At 44.4% G+C, this 26,770-nt stretch overlaps 1 protein-coding gene and 1 long non-coding RNA gene across 2 annotated transcripts in view; one reads left to right on the forward strand and one right to left on the reverse strand.

Moving 5' to 3' along the window:
• CIBAR2 (CBY1 interacting BAR domain containing 2) overlaps window positions 1-26,770 on the reverse strand; it is a 47,274-nt gene that overhangs the window by 2,855 nt on the left and 17,649 nt on the right. Inside the window, exons 3-9 of the mRNA XM_089693985.1 lie at window positions 25,469-25,537; window positions 25,020-25,121; window positions 21,121-21,126; window positions 14,997-15,020; window positions 6,112-6,216; window positions 3,110-3,223; window positions 1,433-1,534 (exon numbers count right to left, since the gene is read on the reverse strand). Coding sequence (XP_089550111.1) covers window positions 1,433-1,534; window positions 3,110-3,223; window positions 6,112-6,216; window positions 14,997-15,020; window positions 21,121-21,126; window positions 25,020-25,121; window positions 25,469-25,537 — 522 coding nt within the window. The remainder of the gene's footprint in view (window positions 1-1,432; window positions 1,535-3,109; window positions 3,224-6,111; window positions 6,217-14,996; window positions 15,021-21,120; window positions 21,127-25,019; window positions 25,122-25,468; window positions 25,538-26,770) is intronic.
• On the forward strand, window positions 936-6,125 carry LOC149448981 (uncharacterized). The gene is made up of 2 exons (XR_016315469.1): window positions 936-1,312; window positions 3,128-6,125. It is a non-coding gene; the product is annotated as an uncharacterized LOC149448981 (long non-coding RNA).

Raw genomic sequence — 26,770 nt, forward strand, 5'->3', positions numbered from 1 at the left:
CCATCTCCTGTAGCATGTTTGCATTCTCTGACTATCTCTTGTATCATGCCTGCAGTCTCTGACAATCTCCTGTATTATAGCTGCAGTCTCTGACAATCTCCTGTATTATGTCCAGAGTCTCAGACCATCTCCTGTATTATGTCCAGAGTCTCAGACCATCTCCTGTATTATGTCCAGAGTCTTTGACTATATCCTGTTGTCTATATTATTTTGCTGTCTCTGACACTGGGTATTCACTGAATATTATTTGTGGCCCTTTGATGTCAAGGTCTACACTTGAGGCCCCATATCAAGAAAGTTGACCACCACCATATTAGAGGAACAATAAAGTTTCCTTGGACTCATTTGTAGTCTGGCACACTTCACGCTATCTTTCTCTTTCTACATTCTCATTCTAGGTACCCCAGTTAGGGTGAGCTTGCCTGACAAGAGCAGGACCATTGTTCCTTACAAATTGGTAGGACATCAGCAATATCACAACACTAATGATCAGTATTCCAGACACCTCTCAAATACCTATCATGAAATCCTATGTCGAGGAGGGGGGTAGGCAGAAGAGGCGGCCACCTTGGACAATTTAGCAGGAGCACGGGGGGGGGGGGGTCAAAACCGGCAGGACCTACAACCTATCTTGCGCAAGTAGTTCATAGGTCACAGGGTGGAAGGGTGCACCTTTTCTCTTTGGGTGCTATAGGACCTTGTCCTGGCACTACCTACATTCAAAAGATTTCAAATGTTGGATATACAGCTTTGATCCAGGATGTGGGAGTATTTCCTACAAAGGAATTTAGGGGTGCACCCAGACCCAAAGGTTGAATGCCAATCTAGGGCACTGATTGCACATTTGACCTTTCATCTCATTGCACGCTTATTAGAATAGATGCTTGGTGGAGAGTCTGAACCTACCACCCCCTTTCAGAAGTGCTCTGTGAATGGGCACTAGTAGAACCCAGCCATGCTCCTTCTATTGGGTTCTACCTACATCCCATGGGGGGGGGGGGCAGCCATATAAAATCTCCGTCTGTTTTCTCCCCTTTAATTACTGGGAACAGATAGATGAACCCCATGCCTCCCTCTCTCACAGCTCAGAGCCGCACATCACATAACAAGGAATCGATCCCTGCGAGCACGTTTATTAATTTCCTGAAACCTTCTCACTTACCGGATCGGTGATTCATGCCAGGCTCTTCACACTGAGGGGATTATTACTGTCCTTCGGGGACAAGTTACAGCGCAAGGAAATGTCAGCGCTTTTTGTTAACTGTTTCCTCTCCTGGAAGCTAAAGCACTGCGTACATTTGTATATATGAAGGTATGTTTATATGTGTGGATACTAAATATATATATACTGTATATGAAAAACCCCTATATATATATATACACATACACATACACACATACATACATACACACTTTGGATCTGCTCGCTCACCAGAGAGCTTGTAGTCCACGTGACATTGGAGGAAAGGTTTGTTGCATTGATCGGTCGAGCATCTTGCGTTCCGGTGTTAATATGGATCTTGGAACGGAAATCCTGCAAAATATGGACACTGCATTGTGATATATTATCATCAAATATTATATTATATAGTTCTAACCGATTTATTATATCTCCACCTCCTCAGATAATGTGATTGTGTACCCCTTACATATCAGGGCCCCATTCAGACCTAAGCATTCTGGAAATGCATGATCCGCTGTGTGATACCATTCAAGCTACATTGTAGATATCAACTTTAAAGGTTATGTAAATCCTACATTTAAATCCTGAATTTATTTGGTCCCTTTTAACCTGTTAAATATACAATTGAAGTGTTTTGTTACAGCTGTTTGATGAAAAAAATATTGATCCTGTCAGATATTCATTGCTTTCCAGTGCACCCTGCAGTGTCATCGCAAGCATAATCAGCACTGCCCAGTTCACATCTGTGGACTACAGACCCCCTCCCCACTGAGTTAAAAAAATATGTAAACAAAACATTTCATATTCCTGATCTGTGCCTGCTGTACCATGTACTTGTATGAAAAAGTATCCTGTTCTCTTTGTATTGCTTCCCTTGTGTGAAATCCCTGGTGTTCCTGCCAGTGCCTGTGCTTTCCAATTAAAAACTGACTACACTAGGCATGAGAGTTGTGTTTAGAACTCAGTATGCTCTCCTCCACTGATCAGACTTGTGAGCCCAACCCCCCCCCCAGGCATTCACTAGGAAGACCAGTGTGCTGCTTTTTCCCCTCCCTGAGCTCCTAATGCAACTAAGAACAGAGGGTATGTAATCAAAAAAAAAAAATAAATAAGATAAAAAGGGGGATAACAAGGTATTTGTAATGTTTTTTTTATTTCTATACACAAATGTTTTGCCTTTCATTTCTATTTTAAACTGAATGAGTTGTGTTACAAGGTGAGGGCTTACATATACTTTAAGGATATAAGGAGGGGGCCATGTGTAGTCCTATCCTAGGGTGACAATATTCCTCCATATATACAGTATAGAGAGCAAGTGTTGTCACCCTAGAACAGGAAGTGTATTACTGGCAGGAACACCATATGAAAGTAAAGAAAAATGTCCTAGAATAATATATCAAAATATATAGAATAATGTCTTAATATATAAAGAAAACGAATGCAGCCATCACATCTACGGACTGACAAGATGCAATATATTACATATTTGTTCTTTGGTTTATAAACCACTTTCCTCCAAGATACAAAAATGTGTTGCTATGGAATATCCACTAGAGGGCGTATGGTGCAGCATTTTTGTGCCTGCTGCCCTCTAGTGGATTCCTTTTAGGAACTGATGTCCCCCCCCCTTCCCCCCCATGTACATGAACACAGTAGAAACACAAAAGTATGAAACTGCGCAATAAAAATAAAGATTAAATGTTAAATACAAAACAGCCTTTTCTTTTACATTTATTTAAACCTGGAAAAAAAAATCACAATGAACCCAGCACAAAAGTCAACTTTTAAATTGGCTTGACATACCATATCAGATGGCTAACGTGAACCAATAGGGAGCCATTTTATGCTTGGTGTGCAGTAAATGGTTTTATTTCATACCCTGTGCCAGGCTGTCTAATCACATCAGATGACACACAGCGCTCTCACCTCCATGTCTTTCTCCAGGTCGCATTCCTGCAGGCTGTGGAAGGCGTTGGTGTACACTTCAAGAGCCCGAGCGTGAAATATCATCTCAACTGTCAGGAAGTCTGAGAAGATTTTCTTGTATTAAGAAAGAAAAAGAAGGACCGTCAGTGGAGGGGTCTGCACAGCCTAAATGTCTGTTTCTTCTAAACCCTCCTATGACAGTGAGATGGACCCTGGGGCCAAACTGCAAAGGGTTATAGCAGGACTTTGCCTTATAAGCAAATATTCTGGAGCAGAATTTTTGTTTTAGCCCCCCATGATGTCATCACTGGGTCTCTGTGCTTCTCCATGCAATGTGGACAGATCATAGCTGGTGGGAGGGGCCAGCAGGGTATTGTACATCGCTTCCTGAAAACGTCACAGCACCCTGTCTCAGTCCTGCTCTCAAAAACACTTAGCCTAGGTTCACAGCTGTGTGGGTGGTGCCACTGTGGATCCACACGAAAATCCGTGCAGCCGCACCACCCGCACAGAGAAATGCAGACCCGAGAGTGGGTGCCATTAGTTCTAATGGCACGCCGTCCGCACTTGAAAACGCAACAGTACTGAGATTCGAACAGGGACTTCTTCTCTGCATGTCACGGGGCACGGGAGTCCATTCAAATGAATGGGCTCTTGTGCCCGTGCAAAACGCAACCCACAGGGCCACATATATGTGAACCGGGGCTTAGTCCTGATGCAAGCAGTGGGCTGGTACTTGGGAAGAGTAATGTAAATTTCAAAATGCATTTCTGGGTGGGTGTCAGTCTGGAGGAGTGGGTGTTCCTAGGCAGGCAGTATTAGCATAGATAAGACCCACATGTGATGCTGAGCCTCCATGATTGAAAGAACAAAATCCAATGAATGAAAGGGGCGGGTCAGGGACAGTCAGGCTGGGGAGAAAATAGCTAGATGATGCTGGTGGTCGTCCAGCCAGGAAATGAAGTGGGCTCTGTCTGACTTGCTGCAGCTTCTAATGCACATTGTGAGAAGCTCACAGTGTGCAGTGAAATCAGAGTAAGCCATTTTAGTCCAGGAGAGGAGCCGGTATAACTGTGCAAGACTGAAGGGAAAGCCGCAGGTCAGATAAAGCCATCCCTTTACCAGAACCATCTCAGTATGATTCCCGTATTAAACATTAAATGACAGGAAAAGGCAAACAGAACTCTTACTGGAGGTATCACAGAGATATTACACGCCACTGACATTTATTATAGCCTGAGGGCCCTGGGAATGTGTGGTTTACCCAACATGCCTGTCTATGTCTCCACTTATCTCCATTCTGATTCTCCTGATATGTGATGGACATTTTAATTCCCCCCTCACCCTCCAGTGTGCAGCGATCTGCTTTTTATCTGCACATTTTACATTTCCCTGAAGAATGGTAAACCTCCCGCAGAGTGTCGGCCTGTGTCAGACAGAATTGTTTACTGACCTGCAGTTGTCTGCAGTGTGTTTACTGCCAGGCCTCATTAATTCTACCCACAGAGACTTCAGATTGCTAAGCGTCCCTAATGTACATCTTCCATGGTTGTCACATTTGTCCTTCCAAATAAAGCTTTGTGGATCTGAGCTCTGCATGTGGAAGCGCACTCGGTGTGTGTGGGGTCCTTGTCTGTCCGGCTCCAATGTGCTCATGTGGCAGCCATGTTGGAAAAACAGCCTAAAAACATAATGTGCAGTCTGGCCATATCCCGGGGCCGGATCTAGGGAGGTGCTGGGGTGGGCTGCGGCACCCCAGATTTTAGCTGAGCCCCCTCTAGGTCTCTGAGAGTGCATCTACCTATCCATGAGCCAGTCTTATGGAGGCAATTGATATAAGGGGGCACTCTGATTGGGACAATCTATGTAAGGGGGCACTGTGATGGAGACACCTGATGTAAGGGGGCACCCTGATGGAGGCCTTAATGTAAGAAGGCATTCTGATGGGGACCCTGATGTAAGGGGGAACTCTGATGGGACACCTTATGTAAGGGGGCACTCTGATGGCCAACATCTTATGTAAGGGGGCACGCTGATGGGGACACCTTATATAAGGAGAACTCTGATGGGGACACCTGATGTGAGGGGGCACTCTGATGGGGATACTTGATGTAAGGAGGACTCTGATGGGGACACCCTATGTAAGGGGGATTCTGATGGGACACCCTATGTAAGGGGGCACTCTTATGAGGAAACCTGATGTAAGGGGGTCTCTGATGGAGACACCTGATGTAGGGGTGGCTCTGATAGGGACCTTAATATAAGGGGACATTCTGATGGGGACACCTTATGTAAGGGAGCACTCAGATGGGGACACCTGATGTAAGAGGGGACTCTGATGGGGATACCTGATGTAGGGGTGACTCTGATAGGGACCTAAATATAAGGGGACATTCTGATGGGGACCCTGATGTAAGGGGACTCTGATAGGGACACCTTACATAAGGGAGTACTCAGATGGGGACACCTGATGTAAAGGGGGAGTCTGATAAGGACCCAGATGTAAAGGGGACTCTGATGGGGACCTTATTGGAAGAGGGTATTCTGATGGTGACCCTGATGAAAAGGGGGCACTTTGATGAGTACTCGTGATGAAAAGAGGGATTCTGACATAAAGGGACACAAGTTCTGTTTATCACCTAATCCAATGACAGCCTAATATATATACGTATATATAAAACATACTGGTGTTTCCCAGGTCATGACACTGTGTGACAGACTGTCAGTGACTCACGCACAATGTTGACTTTGTGCCCCCTAACATTTCTTTGCTGCACCCCCAGATCAGATTGGATACATCCAGCCCTGCCACACTGAGCTCCACCCATTGCTTTCTGGATTGACAGTACTGCTGATGAAACTCCTCCCACTGTGAGCTGCAGTGTCTGGGAGGAGGAGTGTGTGAGACACAAATGAAGGTGAATTTTGGGCTCCTTCCTACCTATCTGTAGCCTTTTTTAACAAGAAATGTTCTAACACTAATCAATACACACAATAAATACCTGAATGTCTTTAATTTTCTGCTGCTGAAAGGTGTCGATGGCCTCCTCTAGCTGCTGTGTGGTCCGGGCTGCATCCACAGATGCCTTCTGGACGTTGGATTCTGCCTGTGAGGATTGAGCATTCCAAATCGACAATCAGTTTCATATGAATACAAATCCAGAACCATACAAATCACTAATGAGTGACTTCTGAGTCAGTGGTGGTCAGTTTTTTTTTTTATATAGGGGCCCTCAAGTGAAGCCCGTTACATCACTAAGGCACCATTGACACTTGTGCAACTTCGAAATCGAGCGATTTTGATTGCGACTTTACAATGCAACTTTGATGTGGCTTTGAATGAGTGCAACTTTGTTCTGTACAAAGTCGCACTCAAGTTGCATGAATATCATTCAGGTGTGACTTTCATGTGACTTTGGACAGTTTACATTGAGGTCTATGGCCCTCAAGTCGAATGAAAGTCGGACCAAAGCAGTGCAGGAACTACTTTTAAGTTGCTGTGCGACTTGAAATCGCACATATATGAATGGTACTCACTGGGAAACATGGGGTGCGACTTGTCAATCGACTTTGGACCCTAAGGTCACATGACAAGTCACAAAAGTGTGAATGGGCTCTAAAGTACAGTGATTGTAATGTTACAGAAAACTGTCTGACTGCAGACATACTACAGGATATAGTCACAGATTGCAGATATGCTACAGGAGATGGTCAGAGACTGCAGACATGCTATAGGAGATGGTCAGAGACGGCAAACATGCTACAGGAGATGGTCAGAGACTGCAGACATGCTATAGGAGATGGTCAGAGACTACAAACATTGTACAGGAGATGGTCAGAGACTGCAGACATGCTACAGGAGATGGTCAGGGACTGCATACATGCTACAGGAGATGGTCAGAGACTACAGACATAGCACAGGAGATGGTCAGAGACTGTAGAAATGATACAGGAGATGGTCAGAGACTGCTGACATGTTACAGGAGATGGTCAGAGACTGCAGAGATGCTATAGGAGATGGTCAGAGACTACAAACATTGTACAGGAGATGGTCAGAGACTGCAGACATGCTACAGGAGATGGTCAGAGACTACAGACATAGCGCAGGAGATGTCAGAGACTGCAGAAATGATACAGGAGGTGGTCAGAGACTGCAGACATGCTACAGGAATTGTTGGAGACTGGGGACATGCTTCAGGAGTTCTTCTAGAGATTACGGCTATTAAATCCGCTTTACAAATCTTCCACTTTTTTGCGCCCTGCAGCCCCTTAAAAAAAGACAGGAGGGAAACCATAAAAAGAGAGAAAGGATGGACAGCACAGGAGTGCGATGTTGTGAATGAAATAAACCAAACTATTCAACAAGATTGCAGTCTAAAGGATATTTTCCTTCAATGACCTTAGTGACAACCTAGGCAAGGAAAACACAGACTAATGTCTGCAGTGGCCCCAATGGCCACACAATAAGTGCCAAATGGCTGAACGTGACCCCAAGGACACAGGTTGGCCACCAGAGCTCTGATGAATGTTGTCATTCCTACACCAACAGGAACCCCCCACCACCATCACCATATGGCATGGTGCAAGGAAGCGATGTTAAAATAATTTGTTGGGTTTAGAAAGTCATGGCTTCTTCAGAGTGAAATGGAAAGACGCAGAGCCCGAACCAGGGGGTCAGGTAGGGCAGCTTCCCTGACATTTCTTTGTTGTTGCACCTTGCAACCATCAAACAGGCAGAAGCAGCACTGGGGATAATCCAGGGAAGGAGGGCACATTGAGCTGATTACAGGCGGAGGGGGAGATCTATCTGATTAGCAAGAGAGATTACAACTTGTTAAAACAAACGCTCTAATGAGAGCTCCCAGGCATGATGAGATTAGGCAGAGCACCTCCATGGGAATAAATGACATCTAGACTTCCATAATAAGCGCTCATCATCTTTATGAGGCGGACAACTTTGTACCATCCATACTGAACAATAACACATTATTGTGCTGATGTGGTGGCTTTGCTTATAAAGAAAGGGTATTAGGGTTCCTCTGCTCTTGTGATCAGGTGATATACAAAAGGTCATGTCTCCAGATTACAGGGGGGGGGGGGGGCATTAGGACAGGTCCTGGAAAGTCAAAAGGAGGAATCACTGAAAGCCCATTGCACTCTTAAAGTTAAAATACCTTCCCTGGTTCCTCCCCCATCAACCTCCTAATGATATTTTCAGATAAAACCTTTTCGTTTTCATTACATACCTTATCCTAGGAAGGCAGGAGGTCAAGTTTAAATGTCACCTAAGCTGTAGACTGTTAAAAATCAGGTACTTCCCAGTCCAAGGAGTCCAATGCTGTCCAATTCTTCTCACCGCTTAGGGTCACCATTGCTTCCATCTTGGATTTAGGAGCTGGCTGTGACTTATTTATTTATTTCAGGTACTTATATAGCGCCATCAATTTACACAGCTCTTTACATATATATTGTACATTCACATCAGTCCCTAACCCTCAAGGGGCGTACAATCTAAGGTCCCTAACTCACATTCATACATACACATACTAGGGACAATTTAGACAGGAGCCAATTAACCTACCAGCATGTCTTTGGAGCAGGGGCGGACTGACCATTTGGAAACTCAGGCACTGCCCGAGGGCCTGGCATCAGTAGGGGGCCCCATGTGATGCCCCTGGTACCTTTTTCATAGGCTTTTTTGAGTTTGGGCAAGGACACAGGGGCCCCATGATCCCCTATTGCCCGGGGGCCCCATGAGTTGCCAGTCCGCCCCTGCTTTGGAGTGAGGGAGGAAACCAGAGTACCTGGAGGAAACCCACACAGACACAGGGAGAACATGCAAACTCCAGGAAGGAGGTGCTGTGGCTGGGATTCAAACCAACAACCCTAGTACTGCCAGGCAGAAGTGCTAGCCATTTAGCTGCTGTGCTGCCCACTTCCTGATAAATCCGTGTTCGCATTTTTAGCAGGTTTTTTTTAACCAAAAAATATAGGTTTTTTTTTGGTCAAAAAAGTCCAAAAACGCCAGTTTGCAAGTTGCAAGAACGTGCGGTACAGTGAGACTGGTCTGGGACGTGTGATGTGTCCAGGAGGTAAGCAGACATCATTCTCACCCAATTGAGGAAACTGGACCAGGAATCCTGGGTTCTGTTTGCGTTTCCCGCACCGCGTTAAAAACACACCGGGTGTGAGTTCTGCTGCAGGTGACAATGTAATCCTAACGACACCCCAAATGCAGATCGCAAATACAGAGCATTCCAGTACCAGGTGATCCACTTACAGTGCATTTTTAGTGCATGCACTACTTATGGTGCGATCCAGGGTGATTTCAGCCCTTGCAAATGAATGGGCTGAAAATTGTATCGCAGTAAATCGCACAGGAACCTGCTCCACGCCAGTGTGAACCAGCACTGACTCATTAGATATTCTGCTTGCTTAGCTGTGATGGGTCAATCCTGACCTGACTGAAAATGTTGATCACATTCAGGGATATATGGCAGGAACAAGATTTTATATACCTGTCATACAAGTATAAATTCATGACACAGCTAACCACAGATCGATGAAGATGTCCAGAATGGAACATGCAGGGTGTCACTAATGCAGAGATGTCCAGAATGGAACATGCAGGGTGTCACTAATGCAGAGATGTCCAGAATGGAACATGCAGGGTGTCACTAATGCAGAGATGTCCAGAATGGAACATGCAGGGTGTCACTAATGCAGAGATGTTAAGAATGGAACATGCAGGGTGTCACTAATGCAGAGATGTCCAGAATGGAACATGCAGGGTGTCACTAATGCAGAGATGTCCAGAATGGAACATGCAGGGTGTCACTAATGCAGAGATGTCCAGAATGGAACATGCAGGGTGTCACTAATGCAGAGATGTCCAGAGAGGAACATGGAGGGTGTCACTAATGCAGAGATGTCCAGAATGGAACATGCAGGGTGTCACTAATGCAGAGATGTCCAGAATGGAACATGCAGGGTGTCACTAATGCAGAGATGTCCAGAATGGAACATGCAGGGTGTCACTAATGCAGAGATGTCCAGAGAGGAACATGGAGGGTGTCACTAATGCAGAGATGTCCAGAATGGAACATGGAGGGTGTCACTAATGCAGAGATGTCCAGAATGGAACATGCAGGGTGTCACTAATGCAGAGATGTCCAGAATGGAACATGCAGGGTGTCACTAATGCAGAGATGTCCAGAATGGAACATGCAGGGTGTCACTAATGCAGAGATGTCCAGAATGGAACATGCAGGGTGTCACTAATGCAGAGATGTCCAGAATGGAACATGCAGGGTGTCACTAATGCAGAGATGTCCAGAGAGGAACATGGAGGGTGTTACTAACACAGAGATTCAAGAATGAAGGAAAACTACAGGCAAGCCGCAGTACTGGGATATGGATATGCTGTAGGGGTAGGTGATTGTGTTCAGATATTTGGCAGAGAAGCGAACGATCAGTTTTCAGCCTGCTAGAGCCAAAAATGCCTTTGTGCAATGGAAAGGTCTCTGCGTGGATTTAAGGGCATACTGACTTTGTGATCTGAGCCAAAAGGTAGACCCAGCCAAATTCAGCTTTACTATAGCAGCAAAACTGGAAACACATAGGGGTCTATTTATAAAAAAATAATTGCTGTGCAAATGTCTCAATCATTCACTCAGCTATCACAAATAAATTTTGCCTAACATGTTTATTTCCTATGATAGCAGCTCCATCTAGTGGCTTCCATGTGGTTTTTTCCTGCAATACATTTATCAATCAGGATTTATGTCCACAAGATGGAGCTGAAAATCATAGGAAATAAACATATTAGGCAAAATACAGGATTATTGGTGACAGCTGAGTGAATGCTTGAGACATTCACACAGAAGAGCAGGCATACCCAGGAGTTCTTTTTTAAAGCCAAACTCCAGGAAATTTTGTTTTCTTTTTTTTTTGGATGGAGAAGGGAAGGGTTAGAGGCAAGGTAATTAACAAAACAATCAGTGTAGTGATTTAGCAAAAAAATAACAACAAAGGGATAATGATATCCAAACCCCTACCATAGTGGAATGATTATGTGCCAACTTGCCCTCCAGGGGATATACCCCCCTTCCTGACCAGGCCATTTTTTGCAATACGGCGCTGCGTTACTTTAACTGACAATTGCGTGGTCATACAACGCTGCACCCGGATTAAATTTATGTCCTTTTTTTCCCCACAAATGGAGCTTTCTTTTGGTGGTATTTGATCACCTCTGTGTTTTGTTTTTTTCTGCACTATAAACAAAAAAAAGACCGACAATTGTGGGGGAAAAAAACAATATTTTTGACTTTTTGCTATTAAACATGTCCAGTAAAAAAAATTTTAAAAAATCTAATTTCGTCATAAATTTAGGCCAAGAGGTATTCTGCTACATGTCTTTGCGTTTACGTGAATGTTATAACGTCTACAAATGGTGGTATATATGTTTAGTAGTAAAGGCGGTGATCAGCAACTTATAGTGGGACTGTAGAACTGCAGCGGGCATTCTGACACTGGGGTGGAAGTAACTGTCATTGACATCCCCAGTGACACTAATACAGTGATCAGTGCTAATAGAAAGCATTGACACTGTACTAATTGGCACTGGGCAGGAAGGGGTTAATATCTGGGGTTAACAATCAAAGGGTTAACTGTGTGCTGTTTTACTGTGTTTTACAGTGTAAGCACGCTGCTTTGTATTTCTCTGCAATACAAAGCAGCGTGCAGGAGCTGACAGAGGAGAGATCTGTATCGTTTACATACAGACCTCTCCCCCATCAGTGATCTCAGTGATCGCCGGATTCCGGTGGGGAAGCTCTGGCCGGGACCCAGTGAACGACAGCTGAAGCCGCCAATGGCGGACCATGGCCATTTTGGTTGGATGGAAACATTATACTGACAGGCTGCTTTTTTTACCTTTTGATTGTAAGCAGTGGTGTATTTAGGTTTTGTGCTGCCCTAGGCAACACAAAAATTGGCGCCCCCCCCACGCAGAAAGAGCCCGACATTAACTAAGAACACCCCTGCTCCCACCCAAGACAGCCTTCCACTACCACTGCCCCCCATATTCCACCCACCATCCCCCATGGCGAGAGAGAGAAGGACACTCACCTTCACAGCTCCCCAGAAATGAGAGTCGGGCTGTGGGTACAGTATCGTGAAACCCGCAGCCTCTTTTGGAACCCACCAGGTCCCCATGCCGTGTGTGTCCTTTCTTCCATCCCTTCTTCTGAAGGGCAGTGCTGCCCCCTGAAAAATGCCGCCCTAGGCAAATGCCTTGTTTGCCTTGTGGTAAATACACCCCTGATTGTAAGTGCAATACTGTGAATAAATTGTATTACCTTTTTTAAATGACTACACTATGAGCGCTTACTCTTTCCTTCTCTGGTTTTTACTGCATGGAGAGGTACTTGCCATCTGAGATCTTATTGTTTGGAAGATAGGATCATCTATCATCTGGATCTCCTGGGAGGTTTATTTGGAAGCCTATGGTACAATTGCCGATAACTGTGCTTTTGACCAATCCTTTGCGTGGTCAAATCTTCCGAGGCTGAGTGATTGGGTGGAAGGTGATGGACTCTTTCTATTCTTTAGTCTCCTTTTCACTAAGCACCAACATTTCCACATTATGTGGACTTCTATATAGACTTTTATTTAATGTGTATTATTGGAATATAATCATTCCACTTTGTTGGGGGTTTGGATATCATTATCCCTTTAGTGTACATTTTCTGCTAAAGCACTACACGGATTGTTTTGTTTGTTCATTTTTGCCTATTAATTGTGTTAGCTGCTCCTTCTATTTGACTTATAATTTCTAAGCGCAGGTTTTCTGTTTAACAATTTTGAAGAGCCAAGTTAATTACCTGGGAACATTTCCCGCAGTGTCAGGACAGTAAGTGATGGAAAAAAAATATCTCTATGGGGACACATACAAAGCACAATAACAGTAGTTTGAAAAGGGTATAGGATTTCTGACAATGGTTTTATTGCTGACTCTCCTCCCTGTCTTGGTGACATCTGCACCCACCATTTACTGTACAGGTGTCACGAGGACAGGAAGTGAGGGAAAATCTTCCTAGTGAGGTCATAGATAAAAATGAAAAATTTTAAGGGCCCAAACTCGACTCTTCATCAGAGCTTAAAGCTGAACTCCGGAATCTATATAAATTGTTTAAATACATTCATAATGGGTATTCTACTTGTATCTTGGTGTGCTTTGTGTATTTCTTCCAGATCTTTGCTGTAATCCAGTGTGAAACTTCCTGTAATAAAGACCGCTCACTGCTACTCTGCTCCCTGAGCAAGGTGATTAGTCTTGTCTCCGCCCCTCCCATAGTTGTTTACAAGCAGTCTGCAGTGGGTGGGGCCTACTGGGCCCCTCCTACAGCCCTGCTCTCAGCACAGGAGGCCATGTACAGCACAGTGATGATGTCACTGCTACATTTACAGGGTAATATTTGGGTTTCCAAAGGTATTTGATGCACACAAAGTGGATTCATATCCTTTGTGGCTGTTGAGGAACATATTTCTATTACATTTTGTCTTGCTTAGAGTTCAGCTTTAAGGAAAGGAAACAATGCACATGGACTCATTTGAGGATACAATGGTAATGGTATTTTGACCAGTATAGTAAGAAGTGCAAAACTCACCAACAGCTGGTTTGGCTGCTAAATTAACTGCTGACGAACCCTGTGTTTTTTTTACCATACTGGAAAAAATACCATTAACATTGTATCCTCAGATCAGTCCACATACATTGTTTCTATATTTGAGCCCTGATGAAGGGGGCAAGTTTGGACCCAAAACACGTTGGCTTCCTTATTTGTTTTACTACTTAACCTTACATTGGAATAAAATTATATCTGGACTATGGATTGCAGTGTTTTAATCTCAGATTCTTTTATTTTCACTACAAATCAAGAAAAATGTGGGAACCCTTGTAGTCCACTTTAATGCTATTAGATATCAATAGGACAATACCAAAAGCACAGCCCAGGATTCCAGCACTACCTATCTACTTTTCCAAATAATTGAAAACCCAACTAAAATGTTTACTCTTCCCCACTCCATCCAAAATATATATAAAAAAAAAAAAAATCTGAATTTTAGTATTTTAATATTAATGTGAATTCAATTCATTGTAATGATTTATTATATTATGTATTAATTTATTATTATAATAAATAACATTATTTATTAATTTAAATTATTATAACCATTCATTTAACATTTTTTAAATTAATTAAAATTTAGAATTATTTGAATTTTAATATTTTAGTATTTTGAAAATTTCAGATGGAAATAATCTGTTTCCTGGTTTTAGTGTTGCGTGGCGTTTTCCTTTAATTCTTGCAGACAGATTTGTACATGAATGAATTATACATAATCTTCTGTTCTAAAATCTACAGACAGAAGCAACACAGGAAATTAATTCTACACTAATGGTCTCCAACCTGTGGCTTGTGGGTCACATGCAACTCTTATATCCACCTTAGATTGCTCGGGATGCCTTCTATTATCCGAAGCAACCACCTTGTGTAAAAGCCTTATATACTAAAACCTACAAAAATGTTTATTTTGGAAAGAGTGGGGAAGGTGCCCTTCACTGGCCAAGAGGGCAAAGCTGTGACATCTAATATACTAATCTCATCAATGCATTGCCAAAGACTGAAGCTACCCCTAGGGCAATTTGGTCTGTTTGCATCCACAAAAACAGAATTTCTACTCTTAGTATTGGTTCTCTCACCCCATGTGCGTGCCCCTGCTTCTCATGTCTGCCTGTGGCTCACAAGCTACCAGTTGGGGACACGGTTTTGCACAGATAACAGATGGTGCTCTAGAGCGGATGGACTGTGCAGTGCATTACCTTGTTTTGAGCTTCACCAGAGGACTAAAAGCAATCACAACAAGAAAACAAGAAAAAGAGATCTTTTACACAACTAAACAATTACATAACAAATTTCATATAAATTTGCCCTTATGTTGAGCAGATGTACTTTATTATGGTTTTCAGAAACTGCCCTTGTTTTACACTCCAACCAAAACATTTGTTTTAGAACCTTTGTTGGGTTTTAACAGCATTGCATCCTGCTGGCCCTCTGTCCCAATAATGCTGTGTCTCAGGCCAAGTCCTGGTATCATACAGCATCAACCATATTTGAATTATTGCACAAGCGCAGTAGGGGTGCTCCATGCATATTTAGAGGTTGGATCTGGGTAGGACCAAGCTGGAAAGTGTGAGTCAAGGGTGATCCATGCATATTTAGAAGTTGGGTCTGCTTAGGACCATCCTGGAAAGAGTGAGCGAGGGGTGCTCCAAGCATATTTACAGGTTTGGCCTGGGTAGAACCATCCTGGAAAGTGTGAGCGAGGGGTGCTCCATGCATATTTACAGGTTTGGTCTGGGTAGAACCATCCTGGAAAGTGTGAGCGAGGGGTGCTCCATGCATATTTAGAGGTTGGGTGAGGGTAGAATTAACCTGGAAAGTGTTAGTGAAGGGTGGTCCATGCATATTTAGAGGCAGGGTCTGGGCAAAACGAACCCAATAAACCGTGAGTGATTTAGCGGTGCCCACTGCAGATTGCGGTTAGGTAATTGCATTGCTTCAAACAGGAGCAAATTACAGGACTGATGGCCCTGCTCAAGTAGAAAGCAGAATGGCCCCTGTCTTACATAAAAGGTATGAGGGCAATGAGCCCAGAAATGGGACCTTTACAGATGAATTGCTTATTGACAACATTAATATTGATGAACAGCACAAGAAGATTGTAACAAAGGTGTTTTAATAATTCTGTCCGGAGATTAGCTTTAAGTTTATTCAGTTCCAAAAAAAAAAAAAAAGAAGGAGGTTGGGTCTGGGTAGGACCAAACCTGGAAAGTGTGAATAAAGGATGGTCCATGCATATTTAGAAGCGGGGCCTGGGTAGGACCATCCTGGAAAGTGTGAGTGAAGGATGGTCCATGCATATTTAGAGGCAGGGCCTGGGTAGGACCATCCTGGAAAGTGTGAGTGAAGGGTGATCCATGCATATTTAGAGGCAGGGCCTGGGTAGGACCATCCTGGAAAGTGTGAGTGAACGGTGATCCATGCATATTTAGAGGCAGGGCCTGGGTAGGACCATCCTGGAAAGTGTGAGTGAAGGGTGATCCATGCATATTTAGAGGCAGGGCCTGGGTAGGACCATCCTGGAAAGTGTGAGTAAAGGGTGATCCATGCATATTTAGAGGCAGGGCCTGGGTAGGACCATCCTGGAAAGTGTGAGTGAAGGGTGATCCATGCATATTTAGAGGCAGGGCCTGGGTAGGACCATCCTGGAAAGTGTGAGTGAAGGGTGATCCATGCATATTTAGAGGCAGGGCCTGGGTAGAACCATCCTGGAAAGTGTGAGTGAAGGATAGTCCATGCATATTTAGAGGTTGGGTCTGGGTAGGATCACCCTGGAAAATGTGAGTGAGGGGTGGTCCATGCATATTTAGAGGAAGAGCCTGGGTAGGACCAACCTGGAAAGTGTGAGTGAAGGATGGTTCATGCATATTTAGAGGTTGGGTTTGAATAGGACCAAACTGGAAAGTGTGAGTGAAGAAAGGTCCATGCATGTATAGATGTTGGGTCTGGGTTGGACCAACCTGGAAAATGTGAGTTAAGGGTGGTCTGGGGCGCTCTGTCCCATCAATGCTATGTCACGGGCCAGGTTCTGGGGTCACACAGCATTAATCCTATCTGAATTACTACACATGCGCAGCAACTCAAAAAGGCATTCATTACAATGATCAGGACCATGAGCAAGCGGTCCCAACATTTTTAGGACTAACCTGGAAAATGTGAGTGAAGGGTGGTCCATGTATGTTTAGAGGCAGGGTTTGGGCAAAGCTAACCCAATAAAGTGGGAGTGATTTAGGTGTGCCCACTGCAGACTGCGGTTAGGCAATTGCATTGCTTCAAATAGGAACATATTATACCGATGGCCCCGCTAAAGTAACAAGCAGAATGGCCCCTGTCTTACATAAAAAATATGAGGACAGTGAACCCAGCAATGGGACCTTAACAGATGAATTACTTAATGATAACATTAATATTGATGAACAGCACAAGAAGATTGCAACAAAAGTGTTTTAATATTTCCATCTGGAGATCAGCTTTAAGTTTATTCAGTTCCAAAAAGAATAATAATTTTGGAAATTAAATTAGACCCATCAAGACAAGCAAGTTTTATGGTGAGGGACGGGTCATTATATTGGGTGATAATGAAAATATAACAGGTGGCAGATGAGAATTGCGCACCATTTATTGTTATTATTTGTTAATTCTCACCCCCATCAGCCTGGTGTTGCAGGCACAGTGAGGACACGTATGTCTTTATTAATAAAATCACAATAAATAAAAAGATAAGTTTTCAGCTCCAGGCAAACTTTATTTTTCAATTAAAGCCCAACTTTACCTTTGAGCTACGTTTTTTAGATAATAACCCGATTTCTAACAGTAAGAAATTCTCTTGCTGCGATATTCACCTCCTCTCCAAAGCTGTCACCCCCAGTCTCATCACTCTGCAACTCAGCACTGCTCCTCCTCTGGGTTAAATGACCCCCAGTGTCACTATTCAATCCACATCCTGTGAACCCAGGTTGTCATGGAAACACCCCCCAGGAGGTGCGTCATCATGCTGGCCCCAGCTCACAATAATCCCGTACAGAGCAGTGCTCATGCCCACAGTAGAAGAGGCATCGAGCTTTAAAGAGAACCTGCGCTCTGTCCATCTGAAGACATTTCCTCCCACTTCCAGTTGTGTACTCAGGACAGGAAATAAAGGGTAATACCCCTCATCACACACAGCATGGCCACAACATGTCATGCCAACTATGAACTGGTGACCATATTTTGTTTCTTAGTAAATAAACCTATATTACCTATGTATATCATTTCATCTGTCAGTTATTACACTCATCTCTCCTGAGATTAGTGCTGGGTATCCTCCCTAGCGCCAGACTGCCAACACTTCTGGGTTTCACCTGGAGTGCTGGTGCCGCAACCAACATGTCTCTCCTGATTGGCGTCTCCTTTAAATTGTGAAGAAATTGGTAGACTGGTGTTCAAGCAATGGGTATCTAAGCTGCAGTATTTACATTGTCTCCTGTGTCAACCCTGCCTGCCTGGCCTCCAGCCTGTACTGTAGGTACTTTGTGATTCCAAGAGTACTCCCAGTCACTGTGTCATCTAGTGACTCCAGTGCACTCAGATTATTCCAGGATTCCAAGGGCACTAATAGTCCTCATGTCAGCCAGAAACTCCAGTACATCCATTGTGCCCTGTGAGTCCAAGTGTGTTCCCAGTCCCTGTTTAATCTAGTGACTCCAGTGCACCTAGTGTAATCCAGGATTCCAAGGGCACTAATAGCCCTCATGTCAGCCAGCAACTCCAGTGCACTTAGTGTGCCTCAGGACTCCAAGTTCACTCCCAGTTCCTGTGCCATCTAATGACTCCGGTGCATCCAATATACTCTGTGACTCCAAGTTCACTCCCAGTTTCTGTGCCATCTAATGACTCCGGTGCATCCAATATACTCTGTGACTCCAAGTTCACTCCCAGTTCCTGTGCCATCTAATGACTCCGGTGCACCCAGTATACTCTTTGACTCCAAGTGTTCTCCCAATCCCTGTATCATCTAGTGACTCCTGTTCGCCTATTGTACTCCAGGATTTCAAGGCTGCTAAATAGTCCTTGTGTCATTTGGTAAGTCCGGTGCACCCAGTGTGCCTAGTGACTTCAAGTGCACTCCCAGTCCCTGTATCATCTAATAACTCTAGTGCGCCGATTGTACTCTGGGATTCCAAGTGTACTTATAGTGCTTGTGTCATCTAGTGGCTCAGTTGCACCCAGTGTGCCCAGTTACTCCAAGTGCACACCCAGTCCCACTGTCATCATGTAGTGACTCCAAGAGCGCCCAGTAACTTCAAGTGCATTCCAGGTTCCCATGTTATCTAGTGACCTGGTGCACCCAGTAATTTCATATGCACTCCCAGTTCGCGTGTCATCTAGTGGCACAGTTACTCCAAGGTGTGTATTTAGAAATAATATTGCAGAGCTATTCATCCTCTGAAACTGCACATACATTTTGTTCTATACAAATGGGTACAAAATGATATCATATTGGACTCCCTTTTCTCCAGGTGGAATGTTACTCATTCATAAAAAAGAGTGGTTGAGCAAAATACCACATTATGGCTACTAGATGAAGCTGACAAACATAATAATCATTTACTTCCAATGATCAACAGCTGTATTTAGGTTAGGTTCACATGTATGCAAGTGCAGGACTGTGAGCAAACTGCACACTTTCCAGCACCCAGAGCAGAAACATGCTGCTATTATTTAATGGCACCCCTATGCACACGTATTCCCGTGCTGGGAAATGTATAACACTATGCAATTTCCTTGTGACTGCCATTTTAGAAAAGGTACAGAGACCTTTTCATACAGGTAAAGCAGTCCAATTAAAATGAATAGGCTGCTGTGCCTGCACAAACAAGGTCATGGTGAAAGTGGAACAATGAGAGTCTAGTCTTAGTGGGTATAACAGGCTATTTTCCTAACTCACATTATTCTGTATGAATGAAAAAGATTCATCCTGGAGAAAAAAATTGCCTAATAACATTGTTTTTGCCCCCAGTTGCAATGAACAAATGTACATGCAGATTCGCAGGATGAATAGCTCAGCAAGTGTTTTTAAATACATCTCCCAACACCCCCCCCCCCCCCTGTCATCTAGTGACTCCATTACTCCCAGTGTACTCTGCGAGTCTAAGTGCACTCTGTGTCATCTAAAGACTCTAAGTGTGTCAAGAGCGCCGTACGTCTCCCAGTGTGCTCTGTGTCATCTAGTGACTCCAAGTGCTGCCTCCCCGCCCTCCTCTCCCCGGCAGAAGGCGATTCTTACTACTGGACCGAACAACGCACATGTAATGAAATCTGAGCGTCATTCAGTGCAGTAATATTCTAAACCCAGGATGGGAGATGACACACCCCTGGGGGGGGGGGGGGGGTCCATGACAGCCTTGTCTCATGAAAAGGTTACAGCTGCAGTTAATTTGCCTATATTTTAGTTCCCTCAGTTCCTCCTCTCCTCTCTTATTAAACTGCAAATGCAATTTTTCAATAAAACCTTTCCCTTTTCATACCTTATTTTAGACACACTGATGTAATCACTGGGCCTCTGTACTTCTATATGCGGGTCTTTGTGCTTCTTTATGCTATAGTGGCAGATTATGTCTAGCAGGGTACTGTCCATAGCTTACCGCCTCAGCACCTCTCTTAAGAGACCTTGGCCCTGATGCAAACAGTGGGCTGGCTCTTAGGAGGGGTTATGCACATTTTAAAATGCCTTGTTTGGTGGGTGTCAGTCTGGAGCAGTAAGTGTTCCTAGGCATTTAGATGTGAAACACCCACCTACTGTATACTGCTGAGCCTCTATGACTGAAATAAATTCAATGAATGAAAATAGGAAAAGGGACAGTCTGACTGTGGAGGAAAGTCTTGATGATGCTGGACGTCCTCCAGTCAGGAAATGAGGTTGACTCTTCCTAGATTGTAAGCTCGAAAGAGCAGGGCCCTCAATCCCCTCATGTTTTGCATTGTATTGGTATTGTTCTGTCACATGTTCTGTCCCCCTTTGTAATGTACAGCGCTGAGCGAACTATTGGCGCTTTATAAATACTGTATAATAATAATAATAATATCTGACTTGCTGCAGCTTCTAATGCACATTGTGAGAAGCTCACAGTGTGCAGTGAAATCACAATAAGTAATTTCGGACCAGGAGAGGATCCGGTACAACTGTGCAAGCCTGAAGGGAAGGTTGGAGATCCGCCTTAATGCAGACCAAACATCACAATTATCTTGGTATATCTGTTGCTGATGGCTGTGTGGAGTTCTGCGGAAATGCAATCACTTACCTGCTCCTCCACAGACACAGAATGACGCACGCAGGACACTCACCTGAGACTGCGGGAGACGAGTCAAGGAAAGATCTCTGAGCACTCTGCTGATTACACAAGATTTGTTCCCTGGGGCACCGCTGTGTTCAGGTTTCCAGGAAACTGTTATACCAAAACAGAGGAGCTCAGCATGAAATATCAGCTGATTCTCTGTGAAGAAGACGTTCCTGATACAAAATATCAGAGTAAGATGGCTGGGCATTCAGGGGAAGCCATTTACTCCAAGTATATATACAGTATATCCCCTCTATAAAGAATTCTAGAGTACATTATAAATAAGAGCAATGGAAGAAATGTACGATATGCTTACAATGGTCATCAAAGATAAAAAATATCTTCGCTTTTTTTTTGCATATAAATAATTTTTTTGAACATATATATGTTCTCCCAGGTGCAATCTTGCACTATCATCATTACACACCATCCATTGTACATTCTCTTGCACATGATAGTTTTCATCCAGTGCGTTTCCTGACACAAAGTCCACTTTTTCAGGGATGTACAGTAAATACAATGCAGATGATATGGGTACGCTGGTAAAGAAGTGGATAGAAATTTGTTTGATATATCTGTTTCTTTGCAAGATTACCGTACCTAAGTCCTTAGTGCCCAACCTGTGGCCCTTAGGAGCTTATACCAGAGGCAACCGCTACTAATGGAAGCTTTGATTTGTAAACATTCTATAATGGCAGTGATATATCCACAGTCTCTAAAGGTGGTCATACATGGATTCAAATTCGTCTGGTTCAGCAGGGATTTTGATCCACGGGTGCCCACTGTGAATGACCAGAAATGATCTACTGATCAACTTCTGTTCAACCACCCTGTTGGATAAAAGATGCTTGATCAAGCGATAGACTACAGCGCTAATCTGTGCATTTGACAGTAATGGAGTCTCCCCATTGTCAGAATACAATAATGCAGAAGGGAGGATTCCCCCATTCACCACAAATGTGTGGATGGGTGAATCCTCATGTATGGTCAGCTTAAAGTGGAGTTCCATTCACGCTGTCAAAAAATAAAAGTCAGCAGCTAAAAAACTGTAGCTGCTTACTTTTTAAAAACAGCCACTCGTTGTCCCTCGGTCCCGCGGTGTGTCCCCTGCAGCCCGTTTCACCGGCCGTCCTGTATTCCAGGCCAGCATCTTCAGTGTGGGCACCCAGCTGTGATAGCTTGCGGCTTCACAGCCAGGTACCTACTGCGCATGTGTGAGTAGTGCTGCGCTTCATGAATGGTCCTGTAGTCTTCTGGGACCTGTCATGTGTCCCAAAAAACTACAGGGAGGGAGGGAGGACACCTTCCACTTCCGATCGCCTAGGTGATCGGACCAGAAGTGGGAGTGGGTACCTGTCAAATTTGGGTACCCCGCTCCCCCCCATCCTCCAAAGGTACCAATCCTTAATGGGGAGCAGGGGAGCAGTCCTTAAAGCGGAACTTCCCCTTTTAGGTGGAGCTCCACTTTAACAGTCTCCTGCAGCATATCTCCAGCCATTAATTAAATGGTACTTTGCACACCAGCAGTGTGTTAGCAGTCTCTGACAATCTTCTATAGCAGGGGTCCCCAAACTATGGCCTGCAGGCCAAATCAGGCCCATTGAAAGATTTTATCTGGGCTCTTGATGCAAGGGGGCTTTCATGGCGATTCTGATGTAAGGGGGCTCTGATGGGGACCCTGAAGTGAGGGGAGACTCTGGTGTAAGGGGACTCTGATAGGGACCCTGATGTGAGGGGGAACTATGATGAACTCAAGTTTATTTGGAGTTTCTTTGCAAGTAAAACTCATTCATTCATTTGAGTTTTATTAATTAATAAGTTCACCTTTGGGAACATATTCCATGTTCCACTAATTTTTAGGGTGAAACATGTTCCCACTCCTGCAGCCTCTCCCTGACCCGCCACCTCTAGTGACAACCAGCTGAGGATCTTCTCCATAATCTTGCTGTCAAAATTTGAAAATGGAAAAAAAAAAAGTTCTGTGAATGGGAGAACTATGGTTTTAGGCTTGTAGTTCTCAGTTAACTACCAGGGCACTATTGAGCGCTCTAGGTAGTTCATTGTTTCTTCCTGGCATTGTGTAACTGCCTACCTGTATGAGGTACGAGCAGAGAGCTTACACTGACAGTCTGGAGGCATCCTGCATTGCCCCCATGATCTGCTGACTGTGGGTGCAATGCTTTGCAGGCTCCTAGCAAAAAAGAAAAAAAATGCATTCACTTTTTTTTACCTGCAAAAAGATGAACATTTATTATTTGTTTACAAAGGCGGACATATTCTTTAATGTATAAAACTGATTTTTTTTTCAGTCTGCGAATATTTGTATTTGCATTCCACATACTGAATATCCTGTGTGCCCCCCTGGGGATGTTAAGCGCCACAGTTAAAGCACATATATGTAGTAGGTTGACCTATATTATCTGAATTGCATCCTTGAAAACGTGGACTTTGTTCTAAGAAGCATATTGGATAAAGTCCAATATGAAAAAAACAAGCGCATATAGGGAATATTAATTTTGGTGCAATGTACACTACTGACAAAGGAACCTCAGAGCCTCCGAAACGCGTTGGCTTGCTGTCTTTGGACTTTTACATTGAAATAGCAATAAGAAATAAATACTCTTGGTCTCCTAAACTTTTGGTGTGTTAATCTTGTTCTCTCTATAGATTTCCATCTTCTCAGCAACTAAACAACCGAAATATTTACTTCCTGTGTCCCCCACTCACCAGGCACAGCAATGCAATGCCGAGAGGGAGTGAGCTCTAATCCTTCTGGACTATGTAAGGGCTCCTTCGCACTGGCAGTAATGCTTACTGCACTCTGAATAGCGATCTGTGGAAGACTGCTTTTCAGCAGACAGCATAGCAATGGCTGGCAGGAGTTCAGGAGAAGCTACTGTTGCCTCCCACAGCCGTTCTTTTTTTTAATCGCTGAATAGCAATTTTACATTGCAGGGTTGCGCTGCATCTGCGAGCTAAGCATTTGGCTTGCGGTTGTGGTACAGCCCCACTGATCTCAATATGAGTGTCTGACAGGGTACAGCCCCACTGATCTCAATATGAGTGTCTGACAGGTGTTGCCCGAATGACAGCCGGAATTAAAACTGCCATGGCTGTGAAGCAAAGCAAGGTGGCCGGCATATGCACAGCCTACTAACGCTGTAATGTTAACACCTTCCCGTCCACTTGTCCCTTTAAACAGTTCAGAATGTCTGGAGGTCGGGAAGGTCAGCGATCATGTTGTCACTGTCACAGTGGTCCCTTGATTGGAAGCCAGTCCCGCCAGCTACTTATCAGTAGTCTGGACCGAGAGCTGGCTGCAACAGCTTGGTTTTTGTGCTGGGAGTGCGCAGTGAGCCCACTCTCAGCACATAAACAGCGGCCCAGTGACACACATGTGCGGCAGGTAAGCATTACAGCCCACCGTTTTGCCGATGCACACATTGTATGTGTCGGGCAGTCGAAAAGGGGTTAAAATTCAAGTGGATGGCTGGAGGAACGTAAAATCGTGGCTCAGCCATCTGTTTCTACTGCCTCCCAACTGCTAATGTCAAAAAGCCCTAACTGTTTGCTCCAAAGCACACAAAGTGAAGTGTCATTGCATTAACCAATTTAAGAATTGGGGGGGAGATTTACTGAACCTGGTACACTCAGAATCTGGTGCAGCAGTGCATGGCAGCCAATCAGCTTCTAAGTTTAGCTTGTTCAATTAGGCTTTGGTAATAAAACCTGAAAGCCGATTGGTTTCTGTGCAGAGCTGCACCAGATTTTGCACTCTTCAGTTTTAGTAAATAACCCCCATTGTCTTCCACTGTTTGGTGGGGTAGTAGAGAGTTGCATGTCTGGTCAATGTGTGAATCTGGGTTGGGAGGTCATGTGACACTCTTAAGCAACTAGAAAGGATACAATCATCTGGCGGTCGGATGGCGATCGATGACGAAGCTTCTCCAGCTTCTGTAACTCTTTTATTTCCTTGTTCCTCACTGTATTGAATTTCTTGATTTCCGCCTGCAGGGGATGGAGACACTTGAAAGATATTTGGAATGATAACGGCCTAAGCCTGCACAGAAATATGTGACAGCAAAGTGAGCGCTGCTTTATTTCCCTTGATATAAAATAGATTAAAAGCCTAATAGAGCGAGTACATTTTCTGTTATAGATGGAATCTGGTGACAACTGCTGCCTCCTTGGAGCTTCTGCGGCATACAGTAGTTGCAGGTTCTGTTCCTGTTCACATGGTAGTTTGGAGTGTTCCTGTCCATCTTTATGTGGTAGTCAATGTAGGACAGGTAAAAGGACATATAAAAGACAAAGTATCCCCCACAAGGTTTACATTTCCTTACAACTGTACTCACCCGCTTGTCCTTAATCAAAGCACCGTACATTTTCATTGGGTTTACCACCTTGGTTTCAAGGCGCTCCACCTGTAATTGAATAGGGAAGAATTAGAGACAAGTAGAACAGGCAACAACAAGCACCCGATGCCATTTGTGCTCACTGCTGCTATAGGCTGTAATTGACAACTAAGTTGGTCCACTCACCATCCCGGCATCACTGTGCATAGGAAGCCAACTTCCCCACCTACAGTAGTACCCTGCGTTCCTGAAGGTACAGGGTTTGGGGCTTGAGGCCTGAAGTACATGCATAGAATGATCTGAGATATGAATTTAATGTATTGGGGCTGATCTGAGTTCTAAATTGCATGCATTGTAGCCAACCTCAAATTGTAGCCAGGTCTCAAATACATGCATTGTGGCTGAACTGAGGTCTGAAGTGCATACATTGGGGCTGATCTGAGGTCTGAAGGTGCGTGCATTGGGGCTGATCTGAGGTCTGAAGGTGCGTGCATTGGGGCTGATCTGAGGTATGAAGTGCATGCATTGGGGCTGATCTGAGGTCTGAAGGTACGTGCATTGGGGCTGATCTGAGGTCTGAAGGTGCGTGCATTGGGGCTGATCTGAGGTCTGAAGGTGCGTGCTTTGGGGCTGATCTGAGGTCTGAAGGTGCGTGCATTGGGGCTGATCTGAGGTCTGAAGGTGCGTGCATTGGGGCTGATCTGAGGTCTGAAAGTGCGTGCATTGGGGCTGATCTGAGGTCTGAAGGTGCGTGCATTGAGGCTGATCTGAGGTCTGAAGGTGCGTGCATTGGGGCTGATCTGAGGTCTGAAGGTGCGTGCATTGGGGCTGATCTGAGGTCTGAAGGTGCGTGCATTGAGGCTGATCTGAGGTCTGAAGGTGCGTGCATTGGGGCTGATCTGAGGTGTGTAGCTTATGCATTGGGGCTGATCTGAGGTCTGTAGCTTATACATTGGGGCTGATCTGAGGTCTGCAGCTTATACATTGGGGCTGATCTGAGGTCTGAAGGTGTGTGTATTGGTGCTGATCTGAGGTCTGTAATTTATGCATTGGATCTGATCTGAGGTGTGAAGTGCATACATGGGAGTGATCTGAAATCTGTAGTTGATACACTGGGGCTGATTTGAGGTCTGAAGTACATGCACTGTGGCAGGTCTGAGGTCTGTAGTGTATGCATTGGGGCTACACTAAGATCTGTAGTTTATGCAGGTCTTTTTTTCTCAGAAAATAGGAGCAAGAACTCAACCACGACCCCCAAACCCTCCGCCCCCTTCCCCACACACACACACCCTTCAAACGGCA

Source organism: Staurois parvus, unplaced genomic scaffold, assembly GCF_062004578.1.
Source record: "Staurois parvus isolate SC_StPar_1 unplaced genomic scaffold, SC_StPar_1.0 ptg000646l, whole genome shotgun sequence".
NCBI classification, from domain to species: domain Eukaryota; kingdom Metazoa; phylum Chordata; class Amphibia; order Anura; family Ranidae; genus Staurois; species Staurois parvus.